At 33.6% G+C, this 16,792-nt stretch overlaps 1 protein-coding gene across 1 annotated transcript; it reads right to left on the reverse strand.

Annotated features, from left to right (window-relative positions):
- Nucleotides 1–101: 101 nt before the first annotated feature.
- Nucleotides 102–15,291, reverse strand: LOC114415294 (isoamylase 3, chloroplastic-like). The gene is made up of 24 exons (XM_028379911.1): nucleotides 14,983–15,291; nucleotides 14,811–14,877; nucleotides 14,644–14,712; nucleotides 13,986–14,143; nucleotides 13,070–13,163; nucleotides 12,173–12,409; nucleotides 11,837–11,941; nucleotides 10,726–10,830; nucleotides 10,244–10,378; nucleotides 10,012–10,098; nucleotides 8,535–8,586; nucleotides 7,166–7,229; nucleotides 6,607–6,706; nucleotides 5,159–5,259; nucleotides 4,487–4,538; nucleotides 3,964–4,026; nucleotides 3,460–3,549; nucleotides 3,311–3,383; nucleotides 2,993–3,072; nucleotides 1,817–1,921; nucleotides 1,643–1,741; nucleotides 1,456–1,517; nucleotides 1,039–1,147; nucleotides 102–608 (listed from the first exon to the last, which is right to left on the reverse strand). Exons 1-24 carry the CDS (start codon nucleotides 15,078–15,080, stop codon nucleotides 495–497), a joined length of 2,319 nt encoding a protein of 772 aa, XP_028235712.1. The 5' UTR covers nucleotides 15,081–15,291; the 3' UTR covers nucleotides 102–494.
- Nucleotides 15,292–16,792: the final 1,501 nt, after the last annotated feature.

Here is a 16,792-nt window from a genome sequence, read left to right on the forward strand (position 1 = left end):
ATGAAAAAAGAAGAAAGCATTTATCTAGTATTAGATTTTACCATTAATTAATTATGGAATTTTGTTGTCATGTTAAAAGAAGAATAAATATATTGATTCAATTTACTCAAAAGAATTAAATTTAGACGATTCAATATAAATTAATAACATTTATTCCAGTCAAGCCAAATTTACAAAGTAAACAATACCATTTGAATATACATAGATAATGGCATTTATTACACTCAGATCAAATTTACAATATATGTATAGATAAAGTGGTGATGATTAACCAAATTCATAAGACCGGTCTCAAGTACCTTGTAACCCAACTCCATGCCATGCTCCATTCTGGAAACGATAAGATTTTAGATTTTTCCTCTTCCGCTTTTGTTCCCCTTGACCTAGCTGAACTACACTTCCCATGCAGATGCAGTTATCTTTTGTTTTGTATATATGCATACACGTCTTCTAGTGCTTTTCTCTTTTTCGTTTTTATACAACAGCTTCTGCAATCAAAACTTCGCCTCAAGAAGAATGGAGGAGTATGGAGCTATATTGTACGTGTTTCCTACGTTAGGGACACCATCAAGGACAAAGTCATCCGGTGATTTGAGATTAGTGTCCACCTGCATACGCGTCCAGCATTCTTAATTTTAAGAGTTTTTAAATACTTGAGTGACTATGTAGCATAGTTTTTAAAAAACTTTAAGAACTACTTATATAATTTCATTAGTTTAAAGATTATTTAGGAAAAAGGGTGATACTTCAAGAACCAAATTTATGGTTTATTCTCATGTAAAAAACAAAATACTTTTTCTTTGTTTGATATACAAGGTATCCCTTTGGATGTAAAGCTAATCCCCTTCGGACATGAAATACTATGGTTAGACCCTACTCCCAAACGGTGCCCAAACCTTTGTCTTCCCCTGGGAACCAAGTTTGCTCCTCAACTCTTAATGGGTATAAATAGTGCTCTATGTCTAAGCATTGTAATTATGTATGCAAGTTGAAAGAAGTTATTTTTGGAAATGCCCCGAGCGAAAAGGAAAAACTTACCACACGAAACCAGTTTCTCTTTTTTGGAGGTGCCGGCAGCAGAACTTTGACAAAGTAATCGTGAGCATTAAATGCCAAATAGATATCTCCCCCGCTCTTGTCATGAAGCCTGCGTGCACATGCACAAACACAAGCACAAAGGGGAAAGCAAGTCAGTCTCAGTTAACTCCGATAATGAGCAATAAATATTCACTAATAAGAATGTTTTAAAAGCAGAGGAAAAAAAATCAAGAAAAACTCCGTTTTTCCATCGTATTAAGCATTGCACATTATGCATAAATTATATTCCAAGACCAAGATGATATCCCCATGTAGTGATTAGGTTCTTGAGGAGCCCCGTTGTGTGAAAGAATTACTGAAAATACAATATGGCTTTTCTATCTCAATTCTCAAATAAACATATGCATATATTCTTACGTGAATGCAAGAAATTTGCTGTCATGATTGTCCCAATTGTCTTCATGCCATGTTATGTCGTTCTGCAAAGTAAAAACTGTTGCATAAGCATAAATGGCAGTGTATCTGTGTATGTCTGTTTTAATAAAAATATAGCGATGTTTACCATATTATATTATTTATTAAAATGTGAAGCAAAAAATATTACCTTGCTGAGAAAACTTTCATGATTGAATACTTCATGTGCATGCCTGTACTTTATCATGTTTGAGAAAAACCGGAAGTGATCACTCTTCCGTGCATCCAACTATTTAGCAGAAAGATAATGCATTAAGAAATAGTCTCTAGTAGGAAGCGGTCAAAAGGGATGTTACAAACTTGCCTGATCCCACAAAAAATTATTAATGGCAGTATCATGCCCATAACTATTGTTATTTCCATTGCGAGTATGGCCATATTCATCCCCCATTAGCATCATTGGTGTACCCTGGTCATTCATTACAAAATTTAAAATCATTATGGTTTCAGTGATAGCATAGCACAAAAAAAATGAAAATCATATATTTGTGCTTCAAGTTTTCTTTAAAAAGGAAAATTAATCGAGAAAACGGAGTAATACAGTATAAACATCTAAACTGTGTGTATAGTTATATTAAAAATGCTAATATGCAAATACTCCCCAATCAAGTTTGACCCTTGCACATAGCCGTGGTTTTAACTTTAAATTTGTCAATTATGGCACTTTCAATATATAGCCAGTAGCAACTACCAACCATTAAGGGAGCGTTTGGTACAAGAAGTTTTTTTAGTTTCCAAGGAATCTGAAGTTGGGATACTTTGTTTCCAATGTTTGGTTTACTTTTTAAAAAATAACATTCCCAGGAAACAATGTTTCCCAATAATGCCTTTTAGCTATGTTTTCCATTAAAATTGTTCTCATGGAGGAGGTGGAATTCTAACTTTCCCCAGTTAATTTTATTTGAGGTGCTAGGAACACACTCCTTCAAACACACTCTCACTCGTTAGTTAAAAAATCCATTGAAAAACACAAAATCAGGAGAGAGATTCATTAAATAGGATATGGGACCCACAAAAGTTTGTGATTTCCCATAAATTTCAACCAATATGAGGGAGTGCATTCAAAAGAGTATATTTCTAGCATTTCTCATTTTATTTTATTGCGGTAAAAATACTACGTTACCCTTTTTTAGATCATTTAATAAAGCAAATGACTAAAGTTTTTGGTAAAAATACCACTTACTCTTTCATTCCCAAGAAACTCATAAATATTGACCAACCAAGAAACTCAAATATTCCTTTGTCATCGGTTGAAACTTGAAATTTTCAACACCTTAATTGCCAAATTGAAACCATATGGGGTTATTTGTTAAAGAGCCAAAGTTGAAGATAATTTGCATATTAACCCAAAATAATGCTGCAAAGACAAATTAGCCAAAATTCGATAAATGCAACCAGGAAAAGACAGGGTTTGGATTCCAAACACAATTTTCTGTTAACAAACAAATGAAGCATGCCAAAATGTAATCCAAGTATGTACCTGAGATATCATTAATGCCAAATGGAAGTTTTTCATTTGCCGTGATCGCAAAGCTCTTACACTAGCATCATCAGTTTCCCCTGACAAACAAATAGAGATAATTAACAGTTTTCAGTAAAAGGAAAATAAATGTCAATCTCTTCCTAACAAAGAAACATTGGTAAAGGTCATAATTGTATTTGTAGCTGGTTACTTTTGTAAGTTAAACATAGATATAACGATGTAAGGTCCACATTCCCAAAAAAAGCAAATCCACATTGCTAAACAAGCATAGCTAAACTGTAGACAGCAAATAAAGCATTGCAATTTGGAAATTACCTTCCAAACCACAATTCCAACTAAAATTATCATTGCTTCCGTCATTTCCACCTTCCCCATTGGCTTCATTGTGCTACAAAACCAAGAACCAAGAAAGATACTAGGTTTTGATGAACAATAAATTCAAGAAAAGAATTAAGAAGAGCTACCTTGAAATTGTATGAAACAAGATCACGCAAGGTGAATCCGTCATGTGCAATAACAAAGTTAATACCATGATATGGCCTACGATTGTTCACCTGTAAGACAAACAAATGAAGGAAGGAGGCAATCATTATAGGATTATTTATATAGCAGAGTATAGCAATTCATGAAATTAAGGTAAAAATCAGATACAATATATCTTAGATCAATAATTTCAATACATTAACTTGATACAACATAAAAACGGCATGAATGATAAGATGTGAGAAAACTCAACCTTTATATTTATATATGTATGCTTGATGTGAACGATAAAATGCTGTGACTTGAGAATAATTTACAGTAGTTTAATCTAATATTCTACCACCAAAAGTTCAATTTCATACTTTTTAGACCATAAAGCCATTCTCAGGCCTCTTAGTTCACAGCTTACGCTTTGGGAGAATTGGTCTTCAACACGATATCAAACACATAAAGTCAACAAACATACAAATCTATAAGCAGCTTACACTGTAAAGATCAGAAGACCCAGCTACACGAGTTGCAAAGCTCCCCTTCACACCAGAATCACCCTAGGACATGTTTTTAAAGGAAACAACAAAGAAGGAAAAAATCAAATAAGTCAAAGATCAAATCATAGCATATCACAAAGCCCGTCAGTTATTCCATCTGAATTTCTTACTTCCCAAACAACATAATTTTGATCAGAGACAGTTTATTTCTACTTCCTTTTACTAGCCTGTCAGCTACCTTTTTAAAAGGAAACAACAAAGAAGGAAAAAAATCAAAATTAGTCACAAATCAAATCATAGCATATTACATGGCCTGTCAGTTTTTCTAGCTGAATTTCTTACTCCCCAAACATAATATTGATAGGAAACAGTTGATTAATGATTTCTATTTCCTTTTTCTAGATGCCAGCAACCTTATGCAAATTATAGTACCTAACAAACCAAAAGAGAGGTCAGACAATCTGGATCAAATGATCAATTTAAGTTATGTATCTTGTTACTATTAGTCTCTTAGAATTACCTTAATAAATTTCCGTACATCATCACGATATTTCCCATTCCATTCAGCCCACCTACATCAAACACAAACCATTAATGAAGAAAACAGGCTTTCAATTTTAAAAATAGATTAACTTCTCCACGGAAGAACTAATTTCCAGTACTTGTGCGGAGATAATTCCCTTGAAATCATCTTATCGGCATTAAAAATAAAATCATATCGGTGCAGTTCAGATGTTGACCATTGGCAAAAACATAGATCACATTCCATTGGAGTGACCATTCCATGCAGAGGAGCTAAAAACAATGCCACAACCTTAAGTAATTTAATGACAGAATTATAGTAACTTTTGTGATGATTTTTATGTTATACAATTTGTGGTGCGCTTTCATACATAATCACTGCAAAGTTGCCAGTGATGAAGGTCGCAACCACAAAAAAAAAATAATTACAAATATCATGATAGCAAGCCACTGAATAAAAAAATTAAACTAGTAACCTATACACTATCAAAATCACAAAGATCATGAAGCCTGCATTGGTGAAATTGTTTGCTTTTGACCAGGCTGAAGGCTAGTCAACATGACCAACTGGTCACCAAGGTGCAACTTTACTGCTACGCTAGGGTTCAATATTATTCATAAAATAAATATTCACTAAAAAAATAAGAAACATTAACAACAAAAATATTACCGATCCCAATTAGGAAAACTCCCAACAAGATAGAGACCTCCACAATCCCAAGGCTCTGCAATAATTTTACATCTTGATAATACTGCATCTTTAGCAATAGCCTGCAAAAGAACATAAAAATTAGTTGACTAAAACATTAAAATTTATAAATTCTCAATTTTCTAGATGAGGGAGAAAACTACTACTCATTGTTGTCTTCAAATCTATAAATTGTAGGTGTGTTTAAAACTAATCAACTTAGATAAAACCAAATCAACCAAAAGTGATCAAAAACCGAATAAACTCAAATTCAGGTTCTAATTGACTCTAAATTTTCATTGAGTTGCTTAGCTCCTTTTGGCTTGCAATTTCTAACTAGGATAGCCTTGAATTTCCATCTGATGCGAAGGTCTTCAAGGTTTGGAGGGTTATAAGAAGAAAATGTGCCCTGAAATTCTGCACTTTTAGCCGATTAATGTTTCTGAAAGGAGCAAAAAGCCAGATTTTTCATTTAGCATTTTCTTCCTGTATCACTTTTGTATGACAGGCTTGTTTTCAAATCCTTTAATTGGTTTCAGGCTTTCAGCTCATGTGTAATTGAAATCAGTTTCTTTCTCTATTTTGCATAGGGGGAAATTTGCCCTTCTGTGTGCCAATTTGGCCAAACAATTCCTTTCACAACTTTATATAATTTTACTTGCTGCCTGTTTGATCAAATTTTCATCTTAATGCCACCACTATTTATCCATCTGTTTAGCTAACACTCTGTGTGCTTCCACCACCCCAATCCCAGTACCATTGTGAATAGGTAAAGCTGCAAATTTGCAGATACTTAAGTTGCTCAAGCTCTCCCTGTAACGAATGCTTGGAATGTTATTAACAACCTGTGATAAAATTTGGACTCTCATTTATTTATTTAGACTACTGAAAGCTGTAGGAACTCTAGATGTCTTAAGCCCACTAAACTAGAGACTTAAATTGAATGTTTATAGTTTGGATTTGTTCAGTCCAACACAATATACAGGTCTAGTTTTATTAACATCCTATGATAAAATTTCGATTCTCATTTATTTATTTCTTTAAACTACTAAAAGCTGTACGGACTTTTCTTTATATGTCCAAAACCTATTAAACCAGAGGCTTAAATCGAGTGCTTTCAGTTTGGATTTGTTCAGTTTGACACAATATATAGGTCTAGTTCTACTAGCCCCAAAGTAAAACTAATTTCATCAGTCCAGAGCTAAAAGTCATGGACACTAATAGAGTAAGTGCAACGAAAATCTAAAATGTCTAGAAATTTTAGAGTGTTGCATTATGTCTGACATGAATGTCCAACTCATGTCTGGCAGTAGTTTCGGATTGTTTGTGATCTCAAATGGCTGAACTAAACTAACTGACAAGCACAATAAGTGTCCTAGAAAATAACAACTGAACTCATTAAATATAGCTTGTGCATATTAATTATTTACCCTAATAAGTGGGGGTGCATTGAGGGGGGAGCCATCAATTCCTCGACACAGGACACTTGCAAGATCAAATCGAAATCCATCCACATGGTATTCGGTGACCCTACAATAAAGTAAAAATATTATTAAAATAACAATAGTGCTTCAATAATTAGGAACTTAAAAGAAAATGATGACTTAGTTAGTTTATAAATGTTAATACTTCCAATGCTAAAAGATGATTCCTTTCATTTCAAAAAATTAATAGCAATGGTCATACATTACCAAACCCTCATGCAGATTGCAAACAAGCCAGCATTTATTGATTACTGAATATAAAAGAATCACAGAAAAAGGGGGAGAACATACAGAAATCTAGATAATATGGAGAGCTTCATGAACATGTATCAGTTTAAGAAACCAGAAAACTATAAATTATGGTATATTAATTCTATGAGATACAAATGAACAAGGAGAAGCTGGTATTCAATGAATTCAATTTTTTATGAAATAAATCGAGATATATCAAGGCATATACAAATTCAGAATCATAAAATTAACATTTTATATAAGTAGTCCATACCAGTGTCTTAGGCTGTCAAGAATTAGCTCCATGACCACAGGATGATTACAATTCAATGTATTTCCTGCGGATAAACATTCACTCCCAGTGAGAAGACTTTAAATATTGATAATTTGATATCTCTTAATTTTCAAAATAGTCACAGATATGAAGTTTTGCATATTAAATGTTCTCACTTCTCAGAGACAAAAAAGCACAGCTCCACATAATGAGCAGCTACTGTGTGTTGTGAAAATTAAGAAATAGTTTGCAAGTTGTTCATGAAAATTAAGAGTACCCTTGTGTTGCACAAGGTTCCATTGAAAGGTAACAAGGAAACAAATACTACATAGCTTCAGGTCTCTTGACTCTCAGTGGAAGTGAAGATACATCCTGACACTTTGAACATTAACAAAAGTAGTCCAACAATTTGGTGAAATTGTCGTTCGTTTCATGTTGATTTCTTTCCATTACAAATGTGGATTCTGGAGTTTGGCGACATGCATGCTTAGCAGGCTTGGCCAGACATGCCTAGCTTTGGGTTTAACACACTTCAGTCCAAGCCAAACATTGGGCCTAGACCATTTTATAGCAAGCGTAGGCTTGACATAGGCTAACCCAAAAGCCTAACCCATTACTATATTTACACAACTTTGTAAATATTTATGATCTCTGTTCTCTTCATTTTTTCTTAGCCTTTGTTCCTCGTGTCAATTTTCTCACAACATAGTTATTTCTGTAAGAGTAGACACAATAAAAATGTGAGTACTAGGGTTTAGGATGAAAACACCCTTGTCTAAAAAAAAAATAATTACTTTGAAATGCATTAGTTCTTTTGCTCTGTTTTTTCTTTTAAAAAAAGTCCTCAGTTGCAATTCGCACCAAATTTCTTCAAATTTTCCCTTGTACATAAAGTGCAATTTGTAAGGGTTTATTCCTGGACTATTCACAGCCTTAGTCCCAAGCCTGACCCTTAGCAAGGGCCTGAAGAAAACTTGGATTTAGGTAACTTGGACTGGAACCAGCCTCATGGACAACATACATGCTATCTATTACAGCTGTCTGGCTATTCATGTGCTTTTGTTGTTCCTACTGGCAACTATTTTTGTTGCCTACTTGTCCATGTTACACCAATGTACAATATCATATGAATGGTGCTTGTTTTGTTTGCAAAAAAAGTTCTTTAAATTTATGGTTGGCTGATTTTCTACCCAGAGGGAGAGCAAGTGTCATCACATGTATATACAGTATCATTAATATAGAAAACCCACAAAATTAAACAAATATGTTCAATAGTATAACTTAACGATAGGTGAATGCAGTTGTAAATTTATAAGAATAAAGCTGCAAGGATAGAATCTCAATGGTTAGACCCAAAATATCAAATTACCACAGCCAGAGAAGTTCAGCAATTGCCCATTATTGTCCAGCATGTAATAAACCTGTAGAAATGAAGAAAGTTTTCGTAAAGAAAAAGCAACTCATTTTTCAACATTCTATATAACTAACATCACAGAAAAAATTGTTAGTGGATAGATGAACCCAAAGCTAAATATAGTGTTTCCAAAATTCCAATGACAGGTGAACAACTTGAGAGAGAAACTCACTAGGAATTTTTTTTAAGAAAGGAGACTCAAGTTACTGAGAATCAATTTGGTTTCATGCCGGGAAGGTCGACCATGGAAGCGATTTATTTATTACGGCGGGTGATGGAGCAATATCGCATGGCCCAACAAGACTTGCACTTGATTTTTATTGACTTGGAGAAAGCGTATGATAGAGTGCCTAGAGAGATTTTGTGGAAAGCTCTAGAGAAGAAAGGGGTTAGGGTTGCATATATTCGAGCTATCCAAGATATGTATGATAGGGTATCGACTAGTGTTAGGACACAGGGTGGAGAGTCAGACGATTTTCCCATCACAATTGGTTTACATCAAGGGTCAACCCTTAGCCCCTACCTTTTTACCTTAATTCTGGATGTCCTCACAGAACAAATCCAAGAGATAGCGCCGAGATGCATGCTTTTTGCAGATGACATAGTCCTCCTTGGAGAGTCGAGGGAGGAGTTGAATGAGAGGTTGGAAACTTGGAGACGAGCTCTAGAAACACATGGCTTTCGCCTAAGCAGAAGCAAATCGGAGTATATGGAATGTAAGTTCAACAAAAGAAGGAGGGTTTCTAACTCAGAGGTGAAAATAGGAGACCATATTATCCCTCAAGTCACACGGTTTAAATATCTTGGGTCTGTAATACAGGATGATGGGGAAATTGAAGGGGATGTGAATCATCGCATTCAAGCAGGATGGATGAAATGGAGAAAAGCATCGGGGGTGTTATGTGATGCAAAGGTACCGATCAAGCTAAAGGGAAAATTTTATCGGACTGCGGTAAGACCGGCGATTTTGTACGGAACAGAATGTTGGGCGGTCAAGAGCCAACATGAGAATAAAGTAGGTGTAGCGAAGATGAGGATGTTGCGGTGGATGTGTGGTAAGACTCGACAGGATAAAATTAGAAATGAAGCTATTAGAGAGAGGGTTGGAGTAGCGCCTATTGTAGAGAAGATGGTGGAAAATAGACTTAGGTGGTTTGGGCATGTAGAGAGAAGACCGGTAGACTCTGTAGTGAGGAGAGTAGACCAGATGGAGAGAAGACAAACAATTCGAGGCAGAGGAAGACCCAAAAAGACTATAAGAGAGGTTATCAAAAAGGATCTCGAAATTAATGGTTTGGATAGAAGTATGGTACTTGATAGAACATTATGGCGGAAGTTAATCCATGTAGCCGACCCCACCTAGTGGAATAAGGCGTTGTTGTTGTTGTTGTAGAATCGTGATATGAGAGAAAGTTGGCATTATTGAAATTACCTTATTATCTATGCCACGAAATGAAGTAGTGTAAGGAAAGGCATCATCAGCCTCATTAGTATGATTGTAGACAACATCCAAAATAACCTGCATATGGATAAGATTTATGGAAAGAACCAAGAGGTATATAAATAAGACTTTAGATAATATAAAATAAGACAGAACCAGGAAATTATAATGTAAAGCATACTTCCACTCCAAAGTTACACTAGGGAAATATTAACATTACTACCTCTATACCAGCAGAATGTAAGGATTTAACCATTTGCTTGAACTCTCGGGAAGCATTAACTGATCCTCCACCAGCACTAGCATAGCGACTCATAGGAGCAAAGAAATTTATTGTCGAATAACCCCATGTATTAATCTTGGAAAAAAAAATACAACCATCAGTGTCATATAATGCCACTTAGTAAACTAAAGTTATATATACTCTGATCTCTTCAATTCAATCATCAAAGAAAAATACATATCACAACTGTACTTGGTGTTTTAAGATTTGCACATTAACTCTGAAAACAAAATTCCTTGTTGTGCTTCCCATATGTATTCAGTTATCATGCACTAAGTTTCTTCAGAGTTCATGTGTAAACAGCAAGACAGAACCCCTTTACTTTTATTTATTTATTTATTGGGGAATACACAGTACATAAGGAAGAGCTTCAATAAGAAACCTTGACACAAAAAACAAAGCATAATACTTTTCTAGTTTACCATGTGATCTCTGGGATTTGGACGCCTCTGGAATTCTAACTCATCAAACTCAAAGACAGGCAGCAACTCTACTGCATTGATACCAAGCTCTAGAAGGTGTGGAATCTAATAGGCAAGCAACAAAATAAGTTTAAATAAAGACAATAAATAGTAAGTATGAAGCAGATAGTAATAAATAAACAGCTATATTTCATAAAATTGAAGACGGTGTGTAGCCACTAAAGAATTGCATACAACCTCCTTTTCTGTGATACCAAATGGTAACATAATTTTGTGTATCTAACAAGATTGCTGCAAGAATATCATTTCCAAGTAACTAACAAGAACATACAAAGCTTCTTTTAAACATATGGCAGTAACACAGTATCTAAGAACTACTACATTTATGAACTTTGCATTTACCATAGAACAAATTGAACACAAAAATAACATGTGCCACCCAACAGACTGAAATTTGCTAGCTGTGACTATGAGTCTCATCACAATTCTGAGCGCAACATGAAGAAAATGACTTTTTCTCATCTTCTATAGAAGGTTTAAAACCACTCTAGGATCCCAGCCATTTTTAACATGCATATATTTCGCATACACAGTGTATTAAAATTTGTTGTGTCAATGTCATGTATTGTTATGAGATATCAAAGAAAGATTCGATAAGCCCAATATAACTCTCTTTGGAAAATCTATCCTGTTCCTATCCTTCAGATTTGAGAGCTATATATCCCTGCCAAAGCACGATTCCAGAGACTGAAACTTCCTTACTAACTGAAACTCATCGAAATCAGTTCCCTTCTAGTGGTGGGGGAAGGAGATACCTTCCATTACTTTTGTAAAAAGTCAATATGTTATTCCATCAAGGGTTTGAAACTGCTACAGAACTTCAACAGTACATTAGGAAATTAGCATCATTCCGATATTCAAATGCCCATCCTTGTCAATATAACATCTTTTTCTCATTTGCCTATATTTTAATGGTTGAACTGCTGTTGGACTCAAAGGAAAACTTTCTTCAATCCATTTCATAAACACAAGGAAATGTAACTTTTAGAAATTTGTACTCATGAATCAAAGTGATGCATCATATTTGTCTTAATCATAACACAAACATTACCTTTTCAATCATACCGAGGTAGCTGCCACGAATGTTGCTATCCAAACCACTAGATTCATCACTTGTAAATGCACGGACATTCATCTCATATATAACAAGATCTTTCTGTATTAGCAGCCACAAAAATGATGAAAATGGAAGAGCATACATTAGACTTCATTCAGCCAGAAACATATTCTCAGTCAAATGAAGACTAGACATCAGGTGTAATAGCATACAAAGCAAAGGCAGGATCTAGCCATAGACATAACACAAATCAGCTTGTAAGAAGCCTTGATCTAGGAAAAATATCGTAATAAATATCACTTATAACAGCCAATTGTGCAGGAAAAATACCTCAGAAATATTTGGAAGCTTGTAATTTTCTCCCCAGTCAAAAGGCAAGCTGTCAAAATCATATGTGCCAAGAAACTTAGACAACTTCATGCTAATATCCCCGAAATATCTTCGACCTTCAACTAGTTTCGCATAAGGATCGACAAGCACAATGCTGCAATCAAATCGATGCCCCTTACCCCAGTCTCGAGGTCCATCTATGCGATATCCATACAGAACATTGCTTCGTGGAAGATCCTACACATTGAAAATTGAAGAAAAAAAAATACTTAAAAGCTACTACTAAGACCGTGTTTAGATAAGCTATTCTAGGGGGGGAGGGAGAGCTTCTTTTAGTTGATTTCTGATAGAACTGGGTCTTGACAGAGAAGAAAATGAAGAAAGTAGATGAAGTGATAGAAATGTGTATTATCTTCAGTGCCAGTGTACAACTCTTTGGTAATAGAGCTGGAGATAAATTACAGTAGTACTAGGGGTATTCAGGAGACCCTGACCTCTCCCTACTCTAAGAGTCCAATCCTTTCCAAGAGACAAGATAAATCTCTCTCAACCCATCTTCTTATTTATAGGCAACATGCTTTATTTCTTAAATTTCTAGAAGCTTTTGAAAAAGAAAAGTTATTCTCCCACCCCCAAAAAATAAAAGAAACACGAACTAACTAGTCTGCTCAATGAGATATTTCTGACACATGATTAACAAGCTGGAAGATATTGCATAGATGTAAGCAAGTTTTACGCTCAAATACTCAGAAAAATGTTATTTATTTAAACAATTTGGAAAGCTACTCAGGTTATTGTGCAGGTGTTGTATTTTAAAGCTGATACAGACCCTATAACAACAATTTCAACTGAAAGACCAAGGCAAGGCCAAAGTCTAGGCAATCTAATAGAAGATACCTCAATACATATGTGCCAAATGTCCCCAGTTTTGTTCAAATCAGGATCCAAAACCATTTCTATCATGCCACCATCCAATGCGTCAATGCTTCCCCTAAAATACATTATAACAAAATAAGTGTGCAAAACAAAAAGGAAACCGATATTTTTTTATGGTTATATTGACTTAAAAAAACTAGAATCAAAGCATAATGTTTAATGGCTGGATTATTCCGGCAATATTGCAGTCAAGAACATATGATTCTTATCAAGACATATAGTCAAGCCACAGAAGAGAACTCCAATTAATTGTAGCTATATTGGATGCAAAAGATATATTGGTCTTAAAAATGACCAGAAGGTATGATGTATGAAGACTGAAGTATGCATTACAACGTATGGAACATTAGAAAAATGTAGCAGTCTGCAGCCTCTTCAAAATTTCATCTGGACCTTGAATGACAGAGAAAATCCTGCAAATTTTGACTTACACAACATGGGGGGGATAAAGCTTTAATTTGACTGAGAACAAGAAAGATTGAATTGTAGGCCATTTTGTTAATCATACTAAATAAAAGCCTAAGTTAATAAGTGAGGGCCAATTAATGGTTATTGTAAATATATAACCTTAATGCCCCTAAACCAAAGCTACAATAAAAACTGATAATGTAATTACACAGTTACACTTTCCTAGCATGAATAATATCCTAAGTTTTTTAGTATTTATTTAAGTTGCACCAGTGCCATGAGGCCCTGCCAAAAGAAATCCAATTAATATAACAATGTTAGAAACTAAAGACTCATGGCAATAATGCTTACATGTGGCTAAAATCAAATTAAACAAAATACATCTTTCAAATATATACATCTTTTAATTCCATGAAATATTTTAAAGTTTGAACTAATATAATATTGCATAAAGAATATCTAAATTTACCTCTCAGGAAGGACTAAACAAAGTGTGACAGCAGTTGCATTTTGTGAAAAAATAGCAAAATTGATGCCACTGTCAACTTCTGATACCCCCAATGGAAATGACTGGCCTGGAAAAGCTTTCCATGATGGTCTGCTCTCTATCACCTTGGAGGATTCTTCCTGGAATTGCAAACAATAAGACATTACAAGATGGATAGGTTAAAGTATTTGATAGATTGATACTCTTCAACAGCAGATATGGGATGGGGCACTTAATGTAGTTGAAGAGCAATAGGTGTAAAGATAAGCAAGAATATTGCAGCACATAGTTATGTCAAAAAAGTCGATGAAAATTTGCAGCAAGATTGAAAGATAATGACATTCAATTGCATCGATTTCATCCCACTATTTGCTTTTAAGATTAAATTTTGAACTTTAAAGGTCATTCTAGAAGTAATGAGACTAACATCAAAATTCAAAAAGGTTTCATATCCGTGAACCTTGCTCTTTTTTTATATCACAGATGTACATTAAATTTTGAGTTGCATTACCAATTCCAGTCATTCTACAATCATGCTCTCTGTTATTGTGAGAACCACAGTTTTTTTTTTTTTTGGATAATAGAACCAGAGTTTTCATCTTAAGGCCAGTGACGCACATAACATAAATGACATAAATACCTCGAGAACACCTTCTTGAGCACGACCACCATAAGCAGTAGTTGCCCTATGCTTGGCACGATCCATTGTCTAAACTATGCCAAAATTTTCAATCAAATTTTACAATAGCTATGAGAAACCACTCGAAGTACTTGAATAGTTGAATGCATTTTGATTACGTTATGTACCTCGCTAAAAACACCATGTTCATTGTTCGATTGTCTTCCCGATGCTTGCTTCATAAACCTCAACGACCTAATAATAAAACCAAATGTAAATTCTAGAAACCACTTGCGTTTGCTAATAACCTAATATGCTTGCGAATTACAACCAGTGGATGCAAATTTGGAAGTGAAGTACCTCACGTCACGGACGGACGAATTTCCGGCAAACGAGCAACGGCCGGCGTTGTTTCCGCCGGAAAAAATCGGAGCGAAGAGTGTGAACTGATGGAGCATTGTGAAAGCAAAGGATATGCAAGATTGGAGTGTTGAGGTGATGATGTGAACGAATGAGATTGAGCTTATTTTTAATAGAGAAGCATGGAAGCAAGCAATGCGAAATTCATGGCTGACACGTGAATGCTAATTTGGGAATAGAGACGAGAACGTGGCAGTGGATTCTCTCTGTCACTCATCAATGTAATCATATCTCACGGGAATACTTTGTTGCTATTAGTGATACCGGGGACAGGTGATGGATTGAGGAAAAAAATGTCATTAATGGAATTATTGGTAAAGTCATGATAATTAAAAAAATATTTCACTAATTTTTTTTATAAATTTAATAGAAAATTATGTTTGAGAGTGTCTACTTCCGATAATATTTTTTCATTAAATTAAAGTGTAGTTTGAAATTATCTATAAATTTTACATTTTGGCTTACTGTTAATTAATTTCTAATAGAAAATTTAAGGTGTCACAGGGTTGAGTGTTTATATTTTATTTTTATTTTTTGAAAATAATTTTTATTTTTAAATTTTTAAAACTTAGAGGATATATATCGAGAATAAAATATTATAAAGTGCCACAATAATTTTCCTTTTCCAAACAAAACTTGAGAAAATATTGATTGATTTGTTGTTTTTAGTTTTGTATCAGTTTATTTAAATAAAATATTTTTGAAATTTTAACCAAACTTACTACGTTTACTTTTTTTGAGATCCCTTCCTAATTCCTAATGTGAGGAATGAAAAAATGTATGTCCAAAATTTATTATATAATAAATATATTACATAACTTATATTATTATAAAATTTCAATTACTACATGGAGAAAATGAGATCAGTTGTCAGCAACATCTGCATTTAAAAAGAACATGCATAAAAAAATATATATTATATATTTCAATTTTAATGTTTGTCTCATATGTTAATATATTTCATCTTTCCATAATTCAGTAATTCTCTTACTGAATTTTTATAAATCTTATAAATCTATAAAATCATTTTAAATTTTTTAAATTTTTATGATATAAATCTATTAAAATTCAAATTATTATTGTAAAATAATTTGATAAGTTATAATATTCTTAAACCCAAAGGATTGGAATAAGGTCTCGCTGAGTTTCAGATGAGTGAAAATGATTGATTTAGTCGAAGAATCTTTATTCAATTTTTATTGTTTACAAAATTTTCTTGAACCACCGATAGTCATGCATCATGAGTCATATTAGTCTCTAACACCCATGATCTCCAACTTAGAACAAAAAAAAAATATTCTTATATAATTCGTAAAATTCACAATACTTTTTTATACTAAAATGATTTTTAAAAATTATAATCCAATACATTTTCTTTACACTAAAAAATTCTATCATATGAAAAACAAACTTTTTACGATTTATCTTTTTGGTAATTCTTATTAAAAATGCTAAGATAAACAATATAAAAATAATCATCAATAATTGGTTCAGTTATAGTTTTTATGCTTCAATGCATAACATTCAAGCTCAAAGTAGAACATAAAAATGATATTAAATTATACTTTGGTAATAAAATGAATATTTAATTAATTTAAATTTAAATATGTTTTTTCATTGTAATTAAACCAATTTTGTTATTTTTGGTCATTATCTTTAATTTTATTTTGTTTTCTTTCCTAAATTTTCCACACATTTTATTTTTTAGTTACTCCCACCATTTTCTTAAACAAGAAAAAAAGATGATGCG

The sequence above is a fragment of the Glycine soja genome, chromosome 6 (assembly GCF_004193775.1).
Source record: "Glycine soja cultivar W05 chromosome 6, ASM419377v2, whole genome shotgun sequence".
NCBI classification, from domain to species: Eukaryota; Viridiplantae; Streptophyta; class Magnoliopsida; order Fabales; family Fabaceae; genus Glycine; species Glycine soja.

Bases quoted from the DNA above. Each gene is read 5' to 3' on its own strand.
- LOC114415294 (XM_028379911.1), bottom strand. From the start codon at position 15,080: ATGCTCCATCAGTTCACACTCTTCGCTCCGATTTTTTCCGGCGGAAAC. The intron at 3,550-3,963 runs GTAAGCTGCTTA...TTTGTCTTACAG, and splicing joins GGTCTTCTGATCTTTACAGT to GTGAACAATCGTAGGCCATA. The intron at 3,073-3,310 runs GTAATTTCCAAA...TTTGTTTGTCAG, and splicing joins TTGGAATTGTGGTTTGGAAG to GGGAAACTGATGATGCTAGT.